General features: G+C 40.6%; 1 protein-coding gene across 1 annotated transcript in view; it reads right to left on the bottom strand.

Moving 5' to 3' along the window:
- LOC115797949 (rho GTPase-activating protein 44) overlaps positions 1 to 15,522 on the bottom strand; it is a 110,097-nt gene that overhangs the window by 13,636 nt on the left and 80,939 nt on the right. The window contains exons 8-16 of the mRNA XM_030754553.1: positions 14,407 to 14,475; positions 14,237 to 14,318; positions 12,720 to 12,847; positions 9,345 to 9,456; positions 5,874 to 5,955; positions 5,698 to 5,778; positions 1,191 to 1,304; positions 325 to 416; positions 68 to 248 (exon numbers count right to left, since the gene is read on the bottom strand). Of these exons, the coding sequence (XP_030610413.1) occupies positions 68 to 248; positions 325 to 416; positions 1,191 to 1,304; positions 5,698 to 5,778; positions 5,874 to 5,955; positions 9,345 to 9,456; positions 12,720 to 12,847; positions 14,237 to 14,318; positions 14,407 to 14,475 (941 nt within the window). The remainder of the gene's footprint in view (positions 1 to 67; positions 249 to 324; positions 417 to 1,190; positions 1,305 to 5,697; positions 5,779 to 5,873; positions 5,956 to 9,344; positions 9,457 to 12,719; positions 12,848 to 14,236; positions 14,319 to 14,406; positions 14,476 to 15,522) is intronic.

Genomic DNA, 15,522 nt, shown 5'->3' on the forward strand with positions numbered 1-15,522 from the left:
CTTGGCAAATAGCTAATATCGGCTGATATATCGGTCAGGCTCTGAAAAACCCTAAGAAAGGTCATACCCGTCCTTCTTATAAAACTCCAGCATCATGTTGTCCGTGGCGACGCTGAGCGGCCGTCGGCTCTGGTCGTTCTGCTTGCGATCCATCTGATCCATATCCGGAGAGGGCATCGAGCTGTAGTTGGCGTTGTGGTTGGTGTGGACGGGGCTGCCATAGTTCCCTGTGATGTTGAACTCGATTTCTAACAAACAGAAACAGTTGAGCAATTTATTTTGGAAGCTACCAAACAAATTTTCCTCCTGTTTTTCTCTCCTCACCTCCTGGGAAGAACCAGTCAGCGTGCTGGATGATGGGCTCAATGATGCCCACGATCTGCAGGGAAACTGTGGTCATCATCTCCGTGATGTTGCTGCAGCAAACAGGGAGAAGACAGAGACTTTTTTTTTAAATGGTGGGACAGCCTGAAGAGGAAAAGCGTCTGGATGGTAAGAATTTTACACACAGTGTGATTAGCACATTTTCATGATATTACTGAAGCATTAAAATCCTTTCAGAACCGTGGGCTATTAAAATACTAATTAAAAGTTAAAGGCAGATTGTAAGATATAAAGGAGATGCCCTTCATCCTTTCCAAACTGGCAAGTCATCATCCTCCTCCTGAATATGTACTGTATAATAAAAGCAGTCTCCTATGGATGAAACTGAGTGTCTGCAGGGCATTTTTGTTAGTAACAGCCCATGTTCTCAATTAAGGAAAAAGAGGTAACTGAGCTGCACTGACCGAATCCCTTTGAGTCTCTCCATTTACTGTGTGCCAGTTTTAATCATCAATTACTGCATGAAAAACCCAGCAGGAGGCAGTACATGATAAAACCTGAAGCAGTTACAACAAAATTAAACTTCGCTTTCTTGTATTTAATTAAATCTGCCTCTTGCGTTTGTATGTTTAACTGTAGACTTAAATTCTAACTGCAAATCATGGGAGTATACGTGTTATTGACGAGGTGAAATATTAGGATACAATAGCTTAGTAAATAAGTGCACAGCAATAATACAATCAAATACACACAGCACAACTATGCCTCTCATTGTGAGTTGTTTCCATGGTTCTCTGGTCCAAATATCCAGAGTTCAGTTATCAATAAGCTAACAAGCCCGGGCATGTGTATCTGTTGTATCTTACCCTTCATTGTGAGTCCACAGCAGGTTGGGTCCGAGGACAATAGCAATGTTTCCCGGCGTCATTTTGTTCACGTCCTGGTAGTCAGTCAGTTTGGACAGGAATTTGATTAAATACCTGTTAATGCAGAAAAGCAGCACCGATTTAATGCAAACTGTCGTCCAAAGGTGCATTCAACCTTCCTATTATCTTTAAGACAGCTAATTTATCTCACTCAGCTGTATGCTTATCAAAATATTTAGATCAGGAAACTGTCACTGCTATACATGCTACAGTGTAACTGAATAAAACTGAAATGACTGTAAAAAGCAAAGGAAATGCTTTAAAACACAGTAAGCAAGTTGATCACAACAGAAGAACTAATTTAAATGTCAGACTTTGGTAGTCGTACTGCTACTGCAGCTATGATATATCCCACAATACTCATGCTCAAAGCTGTTTAGGGATAAAATAGAAGAAGAAGAAGAAGAAGAAGAAACAGCCTTTATTGTCCCACAGAGGGGAAATTTGGGTGTAACAGCAGCCGCAGTTATTATAAATATAAATAAAGATATAATAGTTTACACTATTAAGAAAAGAATATATATAAAATCAACAAACAAGATTAACCTTAATACTACTAATAATAATACTATATACAATGTACATGATGTGCCTGTGTGTTGAACCTTAACAGGCCGGACTATTTACAGTATATTATATATTATCCTACATTGTGTAGGCTATTGTGGTTTTTGTTGGGAGCAGTGATGGTTATAAAGTCTTACAGCTGCTGGGAGGAAGGATCTGCGGTAACGCTCCTTTGTGCATTTAGGATGCAGCAGTCTGTCACTGAAGGAGCTCTCCAGCTCAGCAACAGTTTCATGCATGGGATGGGAGACCTTGTCCATCAGTGATGTTATTTTGGTCAGAGTCCTTCTGTCTCCCACCACCTGCACTGAGTCGAGAGGACATCCTAGGACAGAGCTGGCTTTCCTGATGAGCTTGTCTATCCTCTTCCTCTCAGCTGTAGACAAGCTGCTGCTCCAACATACTGCTGCATAGAAGATGGCTGATGCCACCACAGAGTCATAGAAGGTCTTCAGGAGTGTCCCCTGCACTCCAAAAGACCTCAGCCTTCTCAGCAGGTAGAGTCTGCTCTGACCCTTCCTGTAGAGCGCATCAGTGTTATGAGTCCAGTCCAGTTTATTGTTTAGGTGAACACCCAGGTACTTATAAGAGTCCACTATCTCAATGTCCACTCCCTGGATGTTCACCGGTTCACCAATAGAGTTTTCTCTGGGTTCTGAAACTTGGAGTGGGTGTGAAACTGATTTGGATGCAGTTTTTAACAGAGAATAAATCTGTTTTTCAATCCTGTCAATATTTCTTGCATTTATGAAATATTAAGGGCTGAAAAAAAGCACCAAATTTCGACCCACCCCCATGTTTCTGCACCTAAGCAGGTACAATTTTCCATGGCTTCATCAAATATACTAAAGTTATCATCCATCCATCCATCCATCCATGGAGCATTTGAGGTGTTGTAAAGTGAGAACTGTTGGGAAATAATGGAACAAATCAGGTGGCACGCTAAAAACTGCAGTTCCTCTTGTGGCCACTTGAGGCCAGCTCCAAAAGTGAGTCAGTTCTCAGACCCCCACATTAATCATTAAATATTAAAATGCTTGTTTATAGCCTGGTGCAAAAAAAATAAAAAAATATGTTTTGGTCTCTGTGGGTAATTTAAGCCTTCATAACAATGCTGAGGGGGTAAATTCTTTTATAACTCATCCACCTGGAAACTGGAGTTTGGGGTGTGGCTGCTTTGAATGACAGGCGTCACTGTCCCCACCTCTCCTCCTTCAAATCATTAACCTGGACCTCCTGTTGGTGCCTTTGGGAGCATTTTAAAGGCTTGGCTGATTAAAACGATGACTTTATGTGTGGTACAGCCCAGCCAGGAAGTCTGGGCTTCAGTTTTGGTGTGTTGGTATTTTATTTTGTGCATTGTACCCATACAGTTTACGGATGCAGCTTGCCAACCAAGCTTGCTGGCATTCACTGATAAGTTAGCTGTCCACCCTCTCATCCAAACATGGTCACTTCTAGCTCCAAAGAAACATGATGGCTGCATCCATCCCAGCCATACTGTAGTGTTCCAGCTGCAGTGTGAATGATAACTGTGTACCTGCTGAATGCATGAACCATACGAAGGCAAAACTTCTTACTACAGCCAACCATTTCTGTTTCTGATGTTTTTACAGCTGGATGAGCTGCTGGATTTCTGTAGCTGAATGACTCATCCTGAGCTGAACATCAGGTGGCTCATCCCAGTGAGCAGCAATCACCTGGACAGGTCTGACAGGTCTCTTCGGAGGAGCACTGTCTAAAAATATGCCATATTTTTGTGATTCGACGATGACGAGTGCTGCGGCATCACGCTCTCTTCATTTCTCTACCATCGCTTCCTCTCCTCATTTTTATCATCGAGCCTTTCCACTTTCTTCTTTTGATCACGAGACAGAGCCCTTCAGCTTGCATTTAATCCAGCAGCAAACACCTGGGACGCAACGCTTCTTTCTCCACACTGCTTCACACAGGTCAGACCTTTTCTCTTTTCTGACAGGTGCTGATAAGAAGCACACAGTGATTCAGCCTCCTGAAAGCTGGAAATCATTTTTCAGATTTCAGGAGGCAAACAGATACCGAGAAGTGACTGAAATGAAATAAGAATCATTCTTTATTTAACACAGACACATGACTCACAGTAACAAAGAATTATCTCCTGAGTCCACAGGTACCGTCTGATCTACAGTCCGTGTAGCATCTTTCAGCTCCTTGTTTTGGTTTTACTGCAAATAAATGCAAACCGCTAAAAATGACGTGGTTTATTTACCTTATTTGGACTAGACGGTGTTATCAGCTAGCACTAATGCTGGCAGACCAGTGAGCAGTTATTCACTGTGACATTTAAAGGGATGCTAATTACGGCTAGTGAAAAACAGTCTCTGAGTCTCCCTGAACAGTCGACTCCTCCTCTGGTTTACTCAATGCTCCCAACCTGTTACTTAAAGCAGCTTTGTCCCGTGTAACTTTAAGCCTTAGAACAGGTGAGATACAGAAAAATTCAGGTGGAAACTAAAAACAATGTTTGCAGCAGCTGAAAACACACTTATTTGTACTGCAAATGTGGGCACTCTGTAGCCTAACCCTAACCATCAGCCTGGTTTGAAGCCACAAGATACCATATTTAGACAAAAAGTTCTAAATTATCAACAAACAGCTTGTTTCTCAAGCATAAACAGGTGTAACACATAGAGATACTGACTAATTACTCTAAATTACACACATATACTGGATTTTTACTCATAAAAACTAAAGCACAAACTTATTATTTGGTCTGTACCTCACAGCAAGTCAGAAGGTTTGTCAGATACTGTAATTCTATTAAAAGGCCCACAAAGGTACCAACACTTGGTCCAGTTCAGCGACTAACTAGTAGACAGAGGCCGAGGAAACAAAAACTGGCTACAGTTGCTCACTGATTAAATCAAACAATACATTTAACCTTTAAAACTTGCTTCCCTTTTTATAAAAGGGGAAACTGTGCACTGAGACCACAGCTGCTCTTTGTAAACATTTGAACATTGAATTCAATTTTCAATTCCAATTTATTTATACAGCACCAAATCACAACAAACAGTTGCCTCAAGGTGCTTTATGTTGTAAGGTAAAGACCCTACAACAATTACAGAGAAAACCCAACAGTCAAAACGACCCCCTATAAGCAGCACTTGGTGACAGTGGAAAGGAAAAACTCCCTTTTAACAGGAAGAAACCTCCAGCAGAACCAGGCTCAGGGAGGGGGGGTCATCTGCTGTGGGAGAGAGCCAGAGATTAATAATAACTAATGATTAAATGCAGAGTGGAGTAGAAACAAAGTAAAAAGAGGTGAATGAAAAGAAACGCTCAGTGCATCATAGGACGCCCCCAGTAGCCTAGGCCTATAGCAGCACAACTAAGGGATGGGTCATGGTCACCTGATCCAGCCCTAACTATAAGCCTTATCAATAAGGAAAGTTTTAAGCCTAATCTTAAAAATAGAGAGGGTGTCTGTCTCCCAGATCCAAACATGGGAATCTGTGGAGACTGACTCTCAAAGTCCTTGTTAGAATGTGGGTTTTTTGACATTTTTCTTTAACACAGCACAGATGCATAAAAACACTGAAATACAGAGACAGTCGGCAAAGATACAGCTGTTGAACCAGGACTCTGTGCTATGAACATTTTAGCCCAGCTAGCCCTGGGCAGCAGCTCATTTTATAATATGTTTTAAGTAGTTTCTTTGAGTTGAACGAAGTCCTCTTTGTAGACAGGGCCAGCTAGTCTCAGCTGCAGTTGCCTGATGAGGTAAGGAAGTATGGCGTCCAGCCTGACTGACGTGTTTCAGATGGTTAACCAGACTATTTAATTCATATATGAAAAAGCCAGATCAGAGGAGAGGAGTGAAACATGGAAACTGACTCACTTAAAGTTGGTGTTGTTGGCTGGAGGGAGTTTCTCACATGCACTGAACAGAGCTTGCAGTCTCTTGTCTTGATCTTGAATGCTGCAGGATGACATTAAAGATTGGTTTGAAAACAACAGTAGAAGAAGAAATTCTTTAGCTTGAAGACAACAACGTTATTCTGGGATGATACACACTTTGAGGCCTGGATCCATTCATTGTAGAGTTCAAAGGTCATTAATGGTTCAGGGAGCTCCCGCAGGTAGGACTTCAAAGCACCTGCAGAGACCAAGACAAGAGGCATGATAACTACATGTCTGATAACTACATGTCAGCACATATAATGGATATGTAAGGAAGACATGAGCTTCAAGTGAATGTATTCTGATGATTTGCTGATAAGGAAGGCAAGGAAGCAAAGACAGGAAGGAAGAAGAAAAGAAGGAGAGGGAGAAAGATGGGAAAGAAAGCTGTAAGACGATGAACTTTGGAAGCATCCATCTGCTGCATGATCAGCACCTCAGACTCTGTATAATCCTGCCAGGCTCAGATCCGTATGAGAGTGAGTGTAATTTCCTGCAGCTTACTGTACAATGGCAGACTCTGTGGCATTAAATGTGCCTTTCCTTGCCTCCATCAATAAAACCTCACTGCAATCAGACTGGAGACAAAAGTGGATACAGGAGAGACCCTGGTTCACAGAGAAAACCATCTAATTTCTAAAAGGGACTTTCTGTTAGATTCAGTAAGATTTCAGATTAATATATAACACATAATGCAAGTAATTATTCAAGTGCCTTTCCTGTCCGCAGTCCCCATCACCCTGGTCCCCAGGACAAAACACCAGTTTGTCCCTTTAAGCGCCCAGAGGGGGGACAAATCCAAACAGACCAGCCATCCCTTTAAAAGGAACAAACACTTCCTGAGTTTGTCTGCCCCAAACTGAATTTTCCCGTGCTGATGAGGAAGGTGACAGCTGACTGAGCTGACTTTGTGAAGCAAAGTGTCGTCTCCTTTCTCTGGTCTGCTGCGTTCATTTCACAGAGGGTCAGGTGACAGGGAGACGGCCGTGTACACATCTGTTTGCCTGAGTCTGTACATGTAGGTAGTGCATTGATGGTGCCAAATAAATGCCTGTAGTTACACCTCCTCCTCCTCCTCCTTCTCCACAGTGGGACAAATTAATTTTGCTGGTAGAGTTGACCCAGTTTAACATTAGAGAGTACTACAACACAGAGCAGGACATTTTCTCCACATACTCCGCTGAGCTGGGAGTTAAATTTGAGATTTAATGCTCAATTATTCTGTATGGTTCAGAGTTTTATACTCAGCTGTGAAACAACCATCTTCACTGCACACTAATGAGGCTTTCAGTGTGTTTGACAAGACAAAATTCAATTGTTTGCTAATGAAACAATGACAACACTTTTGGGTCGATGCATGTTTGAGCAAGTTGTTTTTTACACTAGTGCAGCAGCTGGGTAACACGTGATTTCAATTCTCAGGCTTATATTTAAAAAAATAAATTAAAATAACTGGATTTTACTTGTTTTTCATGTGACTATGATCAATAACTTTTCTGCTGGCTGCAGGTGAAACAAAAATACGGGTTACGTGTCTGTGAGATGGCAGATAAACAAAGCATGACCCATTTGCTCTGTTTGTCATGTGGTGAATGACCTCCAGCTGAGGTGCACCGTGCAGGTCAGGACATCATAAAGCTTAACATCTGTTTTCCAAACTGTTAAAGGTACTATTTGTAATTACCCTCTGCAGTAATGAACTAAACCCGCCAGGAGGCAGATTTTTACCTGTAGAGGTGTTGAAATTTTTGGTATGTCTGCTGCTGTTCTTCTAACTTTTGACTTTCTATTTCTTCTTTTGGCTCTTACCAGGCTGCCTCGGTAAATAAAGGTGACACTGACCCGATGCACCGTCTTGTAGTACATATGGAATTGCACGAAAGTACAGCCCAGCCCTAGCTCAACTTTTGTTGTTGTCTCATCAACAAGCACCAGGAAATAACATTTCACATACACATCTGCATCAGGAATACTCCTGGAGAGCATGTTCACTGTTGCATCTCAGCCTGTTTCTTACAGCTCGGCTCCAAATCATCCAGGGAGAGTTTAGTCTGCTCTTTGATTTTGAAAACCGAGCAGGTTCCATATACTGTTTATGTACCTGACTTCCTGCCCTCCTTGTGTGCTCTGTGCAGCGTGACATAAAATAGACGTGACATAAAGAGCTGCTTCTGAGATGTGCTAAAGAGCGTAGTCCTGAGTGGGTCAGGGGTTAGCTCTGGTGGCTGACGCTCCTCACATCCTTCCTCTGAATTTTGTGATCTGTTAAAGCTGCAAATTTCCCATCTCTGACATGTCAGTGCAGCTGCCGCCTGATATTACTGTCTGCAGTTTCTACGTCCACCACCCCAACATAAGCCACATACAGCAGTCATGGTCCGAGGGTTTGTGGTCTCACTGTTATGCCAGTGTAGGAAGGATTTCTGGATTCCTGTTTCAATTTCCAGATTCTAGCAGATTGTGGGCCTGATTTATGGTCACATCTGAGTCTTTGATTCCTGTTTTCACTTTATGGTTATTTTAGCGATTAGATGAGTTTCAGTTTTGCAATCCAACGTTTTGATTCATGCCTTCATTTCTGTAGAAGTTTTAATTCCCTCGGCAAAGGAAACCAAAGGAACCCACTGAATATGAAACTAAAGCCTATAGTTTAACTTGAAAGTTTACATTTATGACTCGAAAACAAACTGACAAATAGGAAATAATTTACTTCAAAAATCATGCTGCAGATTATAATTAAGTGTTCCATCATTTAGGAAATAAAAGAAAGATTACGAGGGAGGCAGCTCTCTGTGCTGAAAGGATGCTTTCCATTAACTTTTATTTTATTGTAAAAAAAACAGTTTGCATTATAATTCTAAAAAATGCATCATTCTTAACATAAAAAGCTTGTGAAAAGCTTTTCATTTGGAAATGTACGCTTTTATTCTGACAGCAGCAATAGGCTGCTCCAGTAAAAAAAAAAAAAAAGATCAATAACAGCATCATAAAAGCCTGAAAGCTTTTCTTTCTCTGTAGTTTGTCACAGCTCAGATTTAAAAGCAAAGACGTGACAGCAACAAAAAGACAAGAAAAAAAAACTTTTTTTGCTGCAGAAGATGAAGAATCTGTCTGACACTAATCCCAGTTATATTTGGAGTTTATCACTTGGCATTTATTGGATCATTTATTGAATACAGAAGAAAAAAACTTTGTTTTGTCAGCAGACACTCTGGTAGTGGCCACAGAAGCGATCCCAATCAAAGCCGAAGCTCCTGAGTCCCAAGGCTTCAAAATAACCTTTAACAGGAAATTCAGTGCAGACGAGTGCAGCAGCAGGAGAAACAAAGAGACAGCAAAAATATTTCTTTGATGCACGCAGCCTGATTATGCTTTTATTCATTCCCCTTCATGTGGAGCAGGAGGGTAAGTCAGCACAAGAAAAAGATCAGAAATGTACAGAAATTAGATGCCAACAAGCCAACAGGAGCCAACTCATAAATCTACCCCCGTGAGACAAATTTCAACGGTTGATCGGTTGTCATGGAAACAGATGAGGAAGCAGGGAGGAGGTCCAGGTATGTGGCAGTGTTGTTGATCGCTCACCTGCGATGGCGTGCGGGTCTGCAGAGTACTCCTGAACATCTAACACACCGCAGTCCAAAGATGCCTTCAGCTTTTTGAGTTTGGAGGCGGAGGGAGCGATTCGGAACAAACCCTGAAAACATGGAGCCGAGGTCACTAAATATTAAACAAGCAGAAGTTATTATGTGTTGTAAATGCTTGATTCTCTAACTAGAAAAAGAAGAGCAGCAATGTCACAGTGTAAAAATGCTAAATTAAAAGTCCAGCGTTCAGAATTAAAGGTACTTATTGTGCAGTATTTCCTATTTCATACTTCCATCTCTGTTCTACTTCTTATCCGAGTCGCAGAGGCAGCACTCTGAGCAGTAAAGGGCCGTGCAAACAGGAAGAGATGAGCAGCAGTGTAAACCATCCCAAACCATGCAAAAGACAAAGGCTGCAGGGTCTCACTGCCTCCTTTAAACGCTCCTCACCTCTAAGGCACCTTTAGTGCTTGAACTGAAAAGTTAGAACTTTTTGAGCATCCGTTAGCCAATCAAATCACATCAGAGAGTGAGGAGGTTTCTTGTGCAGTTTGGCATCAAAATGAAGGAGAAGCTGATCGTAGTGATGAGTCATCTCCCTGTTGTGTAACAACAAATATGGTAGCAGGGAGCTGCGGTAGCTTGTCTCAGTCAGTTTGTCTTGTGATTGGTTGTTTTTTCTTCTGTCTCCATAGTTTGTGTTTCTAATTATGCTCACTTTTTTTTTTTTTTTTTTTATATGTTTTATTGAGCATTAAACATCTCAAAGTATACATAAACACAGGCATAGGGAAAATGTCCCCGAAACAATGGTCATAGTTTCCTTTTTTTGAAAAAGAAATACCTAAATGTAGCCACCCTCCAACCCACCCATCCCTCCCTTTTATTAACAGGACACTAACCCATTCAAGTAACAAGTAAGGTTACAATAATTAAAAGAAAAAGAGTATTTGTGAATATGCAAACATATACACACGCGTACATACACATTTGCATACATATATAAAAAAGAAAAACAGGAATTAAAAAAAGAAAAAACTGCACGAACACCCGAAAAGAACAAATATATATGAAGACATGGAGGAGAGCAGAATGCTAGATGTTTACTAATGAGGCATGGTTTGAAGTCCAGCTTAGATGTGACAGTACTGGATTCCAGACAGAGAAGAATTTGTCTCTGGACCCCCTAAGTGTATACTTAATCTTCTCCAACTGTATAAATTGCATCAAATCGCTCAGCCACAAGGACAGTTTAGGTGGGTTCTGGGATTTCCAGTGTAACAATATTCATCTGCGTGCAAGCAAAGTTGTGAAAGCAATTATGTGTTTATGCTTTTTCCTCATTGTAGAATATCTCCCATCTATGACACCAAATATAGCTGTTGCTGCACTGGGTTGAAGACTAACATCAAGTACCTCTGACAGTATCCTAAAAATCCCAGACCAATAGGACATCAAGGATGGGCATGACCAGAACATATGGGTTAAATTAGCAGGGGTGCTCCAGCATCTGTTACAACCTGCATCTGTGTTAGGGTATGTTTTTGCCAGTCTAGCTTTGGAATAGTGAATACGATGCAGAACCTTGAATTGTCTCACGCTTAACTTAGCACAAGAGGAACTGTCATTCACTCTTTGTAGGGCACTGATCCAAATATTCTCCTCCAGGTCCTCCCCCAGTTCCTTTATCCATTCTGCCCTGGTGTTTTCAAGTGTTGGATTTTGGAGAGAGGCTATCCAGTCATTTATTCTTGAAGTTAGTCTCTTTGGGTTGAAAGGCATTCCTAACAATTCATCTAGAATAGAATAGAATAGAATGCCTTTTATTGTCATTATACAGGATGTACAATGAGATAGGAGGGCCACTCCTGTTCAGTGCCATGCAATAGAAAATCAAATTCTCTAAAATAAAAAATAAAAATATTATAGTCTAGTATATAGTATCTAAAGCAGACTCCAAAGGTAAATTTGGAAAGTTAGGGTCATGGCACTGAGGAAAGTGGCGGACTTGGAAGTACCGGAATAGGCTGGACCGGGGAAGGTTAAACTTATGTGATAAGTCATTAAAACTTGCAAAAACACCATTGATGTACAAATTTTTAAATATGTGTATGCTTTGTCTTTGCCAAAGAATAAATTCAGAGTCTGATCTCGCTGGAGGGAAAAGAGGATTATTGTGTATAGGGCTGATGTGAAGAAAGCTATTAAATCCGAAGTTCTGTCTAAATTGAAACCATATCTTTAGGGTATTTATGATGACCAGGTTGCTAGTAAAATCCGTTATAGAAAGGGGAGGGCTGGAGGTGACAAGGGCACTAAGAGATGTTGAGGTGCAGCATGCAGCTTCAAAGCGGCACGAGTCTGTGTCCGGAGAGTGGAGCTAGTAGATGATTTTTTTTTAACTTTTGCAGCCCAATAATAATGACAAAGATTTGGTAGAGCCAGGCCACCTTTTGATTTAGGTCTCTGTAACAGTTCTAGCCGTACCCTAGGTTTCTTTCCACTCCAAATAAATGAAATAATATGCTCACTTTTATTTCCCCTCGGCACCCAACAGGTCACAGCAGGCAGCTGACCCTCCCTGAGCCTGGTTCTGCTGGAGGTCTCTTCCTGTTAACAGGTAATGACCAAGTGCCAGGAGAGCGTTTGACCATTGGAGTTCACGCTCTAATATTGTATTTACCTTGCTACAACTGCTGTTGTCGTTAACTGGTGCTAATTAAATGAAATGAAACAGCTTGTGATTGGACCAACAAAGATATCCCTAAATATTTGGCACGTGTGAATTCTGCCTGAGAGCCCAGACACCCTTAGCATCTTTATTCGTTGGGTCCCTAACCTACAGATGAGGATAGGAATGGAGATTGACCAGTAAATCCACAGCTTCACTTTCATGCTCAGCTCTGTTGCTGTACCAATCCATCTGTCAGTCTCCGTCTCCACTCTCCCTTCACTTGTGAATAAGACGCTGAGATTGATGCTGCAACACTCGGAGCGGGTGCTGCATCATTTTCCAGCTGAGAACCACGTGCTTGGACTTGAAGGTGTTAACTCTCATTCCAGCTGCCTCAGCATGAGTCGGATGTCATGGTTTGATGAAACCAACAGGACCACAACATCTGCAAAAAGCAGATCCTGAAACCATGGAGTCAGCCCCATTTCGGATATGTGACATTTCTCAATTATACCTGAGGATCTATTAATGTGTGAGCATTAGTTTAACGTTCCAGCTGATTATTAGTCTCAGACTTGGATTCATCAGATTTCCCTCCGGTAATTAAGACTGACTTCATCTCTGTGGTGACCTCAGCAACATTTCACACCCGTAAATGAGTTTTTCACCCATCATGTGAAAAGTGGCCGGCGTGTTTACCTCCTCCTGCATGCCGCACTCCAGCAGCATGGTGACACAGGCCTCGATGGGAAAGGCAATATCTCTCCCGCTGAGCGCTAAGTGCTCCTCTAATGGTTTCCCGTAACACGGTTTCTCCACCCAGGTCTCTGTGAACCACACACACACACACACACACACACACACACACACACACTCTTAGTATTACACACTCAGATCATTCTGCAGCAGCTCTGCTTTTATGATCTTATGACTGCAGCGATGCTTAGTTTATCAGAGACTTTTCTCTCATATTGCAGGGAGTTGGCTAAACAAAGATACTGACTCTGAAAACGTGGTCTTTGTCTCACTATAAGCAATAATTTCCAACACTTCATGACCTCACTGTCATACTGATACACTGTGGACACCACGGTTAACAGAGAGAGCGGTTATTTGACAGTTTAGGTCTAAATGTGCACTTTTTACTGGTCAAATACACTATAACTGTAACTATAATGAAGTCAGATTTTGGACACTTACATATAATTTTATAACAACAAAGAATGAGTGATTAAAGCTTCACAAAGCTAAAACAAAAAAACTCTGCATCAGTGTTATCCACTTCAGTCACTCAGCCATCCACTACATAACTGACCAACATTCATTGTGATGTTGCAGAAACAGCACAGCGTTGTGCACACAGTCGGTGTAAAGTGTTACCATAATCACATTGCATTTTTCTGTACTGTATTAATGAAGTGCATTACTGTACTAATTTGAGTTATTAAACTTCACTAATTATGCTGTTACTGGAGTTACACAAGTTCTTCAGTTATCTGCATGATTATAATAGAAACAAAACTCCACCGTGCTCTTTATTTCTGCAGACTCTAACTTTGGAAGAGTTTCACTCACGCTTCACTTATTTTTATAGCAGAAAACAATACAAATATGATGAAGTGCAAATGCAGGCCAGAAACTACACTGCTCAAAAAAAAAAATAAGGGAACATTTGATCATCGCAGTATAACACAAAGTCAGTTACACTTCAGGGATCTCAGCCTGTCCGGGTAGGAATCATAAACCACTGGGAACCAGTTTCACCTGATGCAAATCAAAGTGACAACAGGTGCACTGGAGAGGCAACCCCCAAAAGGGAAAAATGGTTTGCAGGTGGCGGACACAGACCATCCCTTAGCCCCATGACTTATTTTGTCTAGTTCTGCATTTTGTTGATGTCCTTGTCACAATGTTTAAGGCTTTTGTTGTGACAGGAAACAACAGGAAAAAGGTCTTTTTGTGCATGCATATCAGGTAATCAGGTTCCTGCTACATTATGGTTAAGATTAAAGCACCTTAGATCACTTTGGTTTTAAAGTTTATCATTGGACAGTGTAACATCGGTAGTGTAACATTATAATAATTATAATTAAGCCTCCTTCCATTTCCATAAATAAAGGATAAACAAATACAGTTTTCACTTGTACAGCCTGAATACTGAATATTCACCTATTCTCACTGTAACACGGACTACAGCACATCAGTCTCCCACTCACCCTGATGAGCTTTGATCTGGGGCAGCACGCTCTGAAGCAGCTCTAATGACTTCCTGTGGTACTCTGCCTGGACTTCTATCAGCTGGACAGAAAGACAGAAAAAGGGCGTCTGTAGGATTTTTCTTTTTCTTTTTGTCTGTTTTAGTCTGAAGAGATCTGAGAGCACTTACTGTCTGGAAGTAGCTTGCATAGTCAATTTCTTTGGCCACAAAACTGTACATGTCTGCTGATAACTGATCCTGGTGGGAAACAAAACACATATTTAAACATAGAACATAAAAAACCAAAAAGAGACACAAGGTGTTTAAGTATAAAAACACAGAAGTAAAAACTGATTAATAATATCAAAGTATTCTCACATTCTGAGAATACCTGAACCCGTAAATATCAGAGATTGCTGCAGATTTTCATGCTAATTTATGGCCACTTAAATCTAAATGTCTATATGTGCGCAGGTTATGTAATTAAAAAAAAAATGAAATCTTTTTTCTCTTTGATCCAAAGTTTGAAAACATTGTATTCTATTTTCTTCTGCCAAAAATGGAAACTGAATCTGATTCAGCATCTGCAGAATACTAAACAGGGAAACCAGTAAACTGTGCTGAGACAAAAAAGCCTAAAACTACACTTTACTTCATATTTTTGGTTTTCTAATTTGATAAATGATAAATTTGTCCATCCTGGTCTTGAAGAGGGAAGCAAATTATTTGATTTAATCAATATTATTTTATATCATAGCCTACTGGGATGCCTAAAATGAATGGAATCATTGCTTATGCATATGCAATACATTTATACAAACATGATGTTGAAACATAAACCCTCTGCTGGAAGGGACGGTGTCAGAAATGTCCCAGAAGCTACACTATATACACAAAAAGGGATCAAATTTTCCTCTTTTAATGCTTCCACCAGTCACCAAGTTTGACAATCTGTGCATCATTTTTAAAAAATCTAAAACAGCAACAAAAATGAATCTAAATGCAACATTCGAATTCTTTAAGCTCTGTTTTTGGTCTCATCCACCACCTCTAAGGAAATACTGGAATTTAAAGGTTTTTAAATAATTTTACTTTAAATTGGTAAACTTTCACATGTTCTATATTCATTAAAGTGGAACATTTGAATTCTTGTTTTTGTTTTTATAGCTCATGAAAATCTAAAATATCCAATTTATTAGAATATTTCCTAAGACTGACAATAAAAAAGATCACACAGAAATGTCCAGCTTATGAAGAGTGTGTTCAGTTATACACTCGGTACTTGGTTGGGGCTCCTTTGCCATG

This window comes from Archocentrus centrarchus, chromosome 19, assembly GCF_007364275.1.
Source record: "Archocentrus centrarchus isolate MPI-CPG fArcCen1 chromosome 19, fArcCen1, whole genome shotgun sequence".
Taxonomy (NCBI): Eukaryota; Metazoa; Chordata; class Actinopteri; order Cichliformes; family Cichlidae; genus Archocentrus; species Archocentrus centrarchus.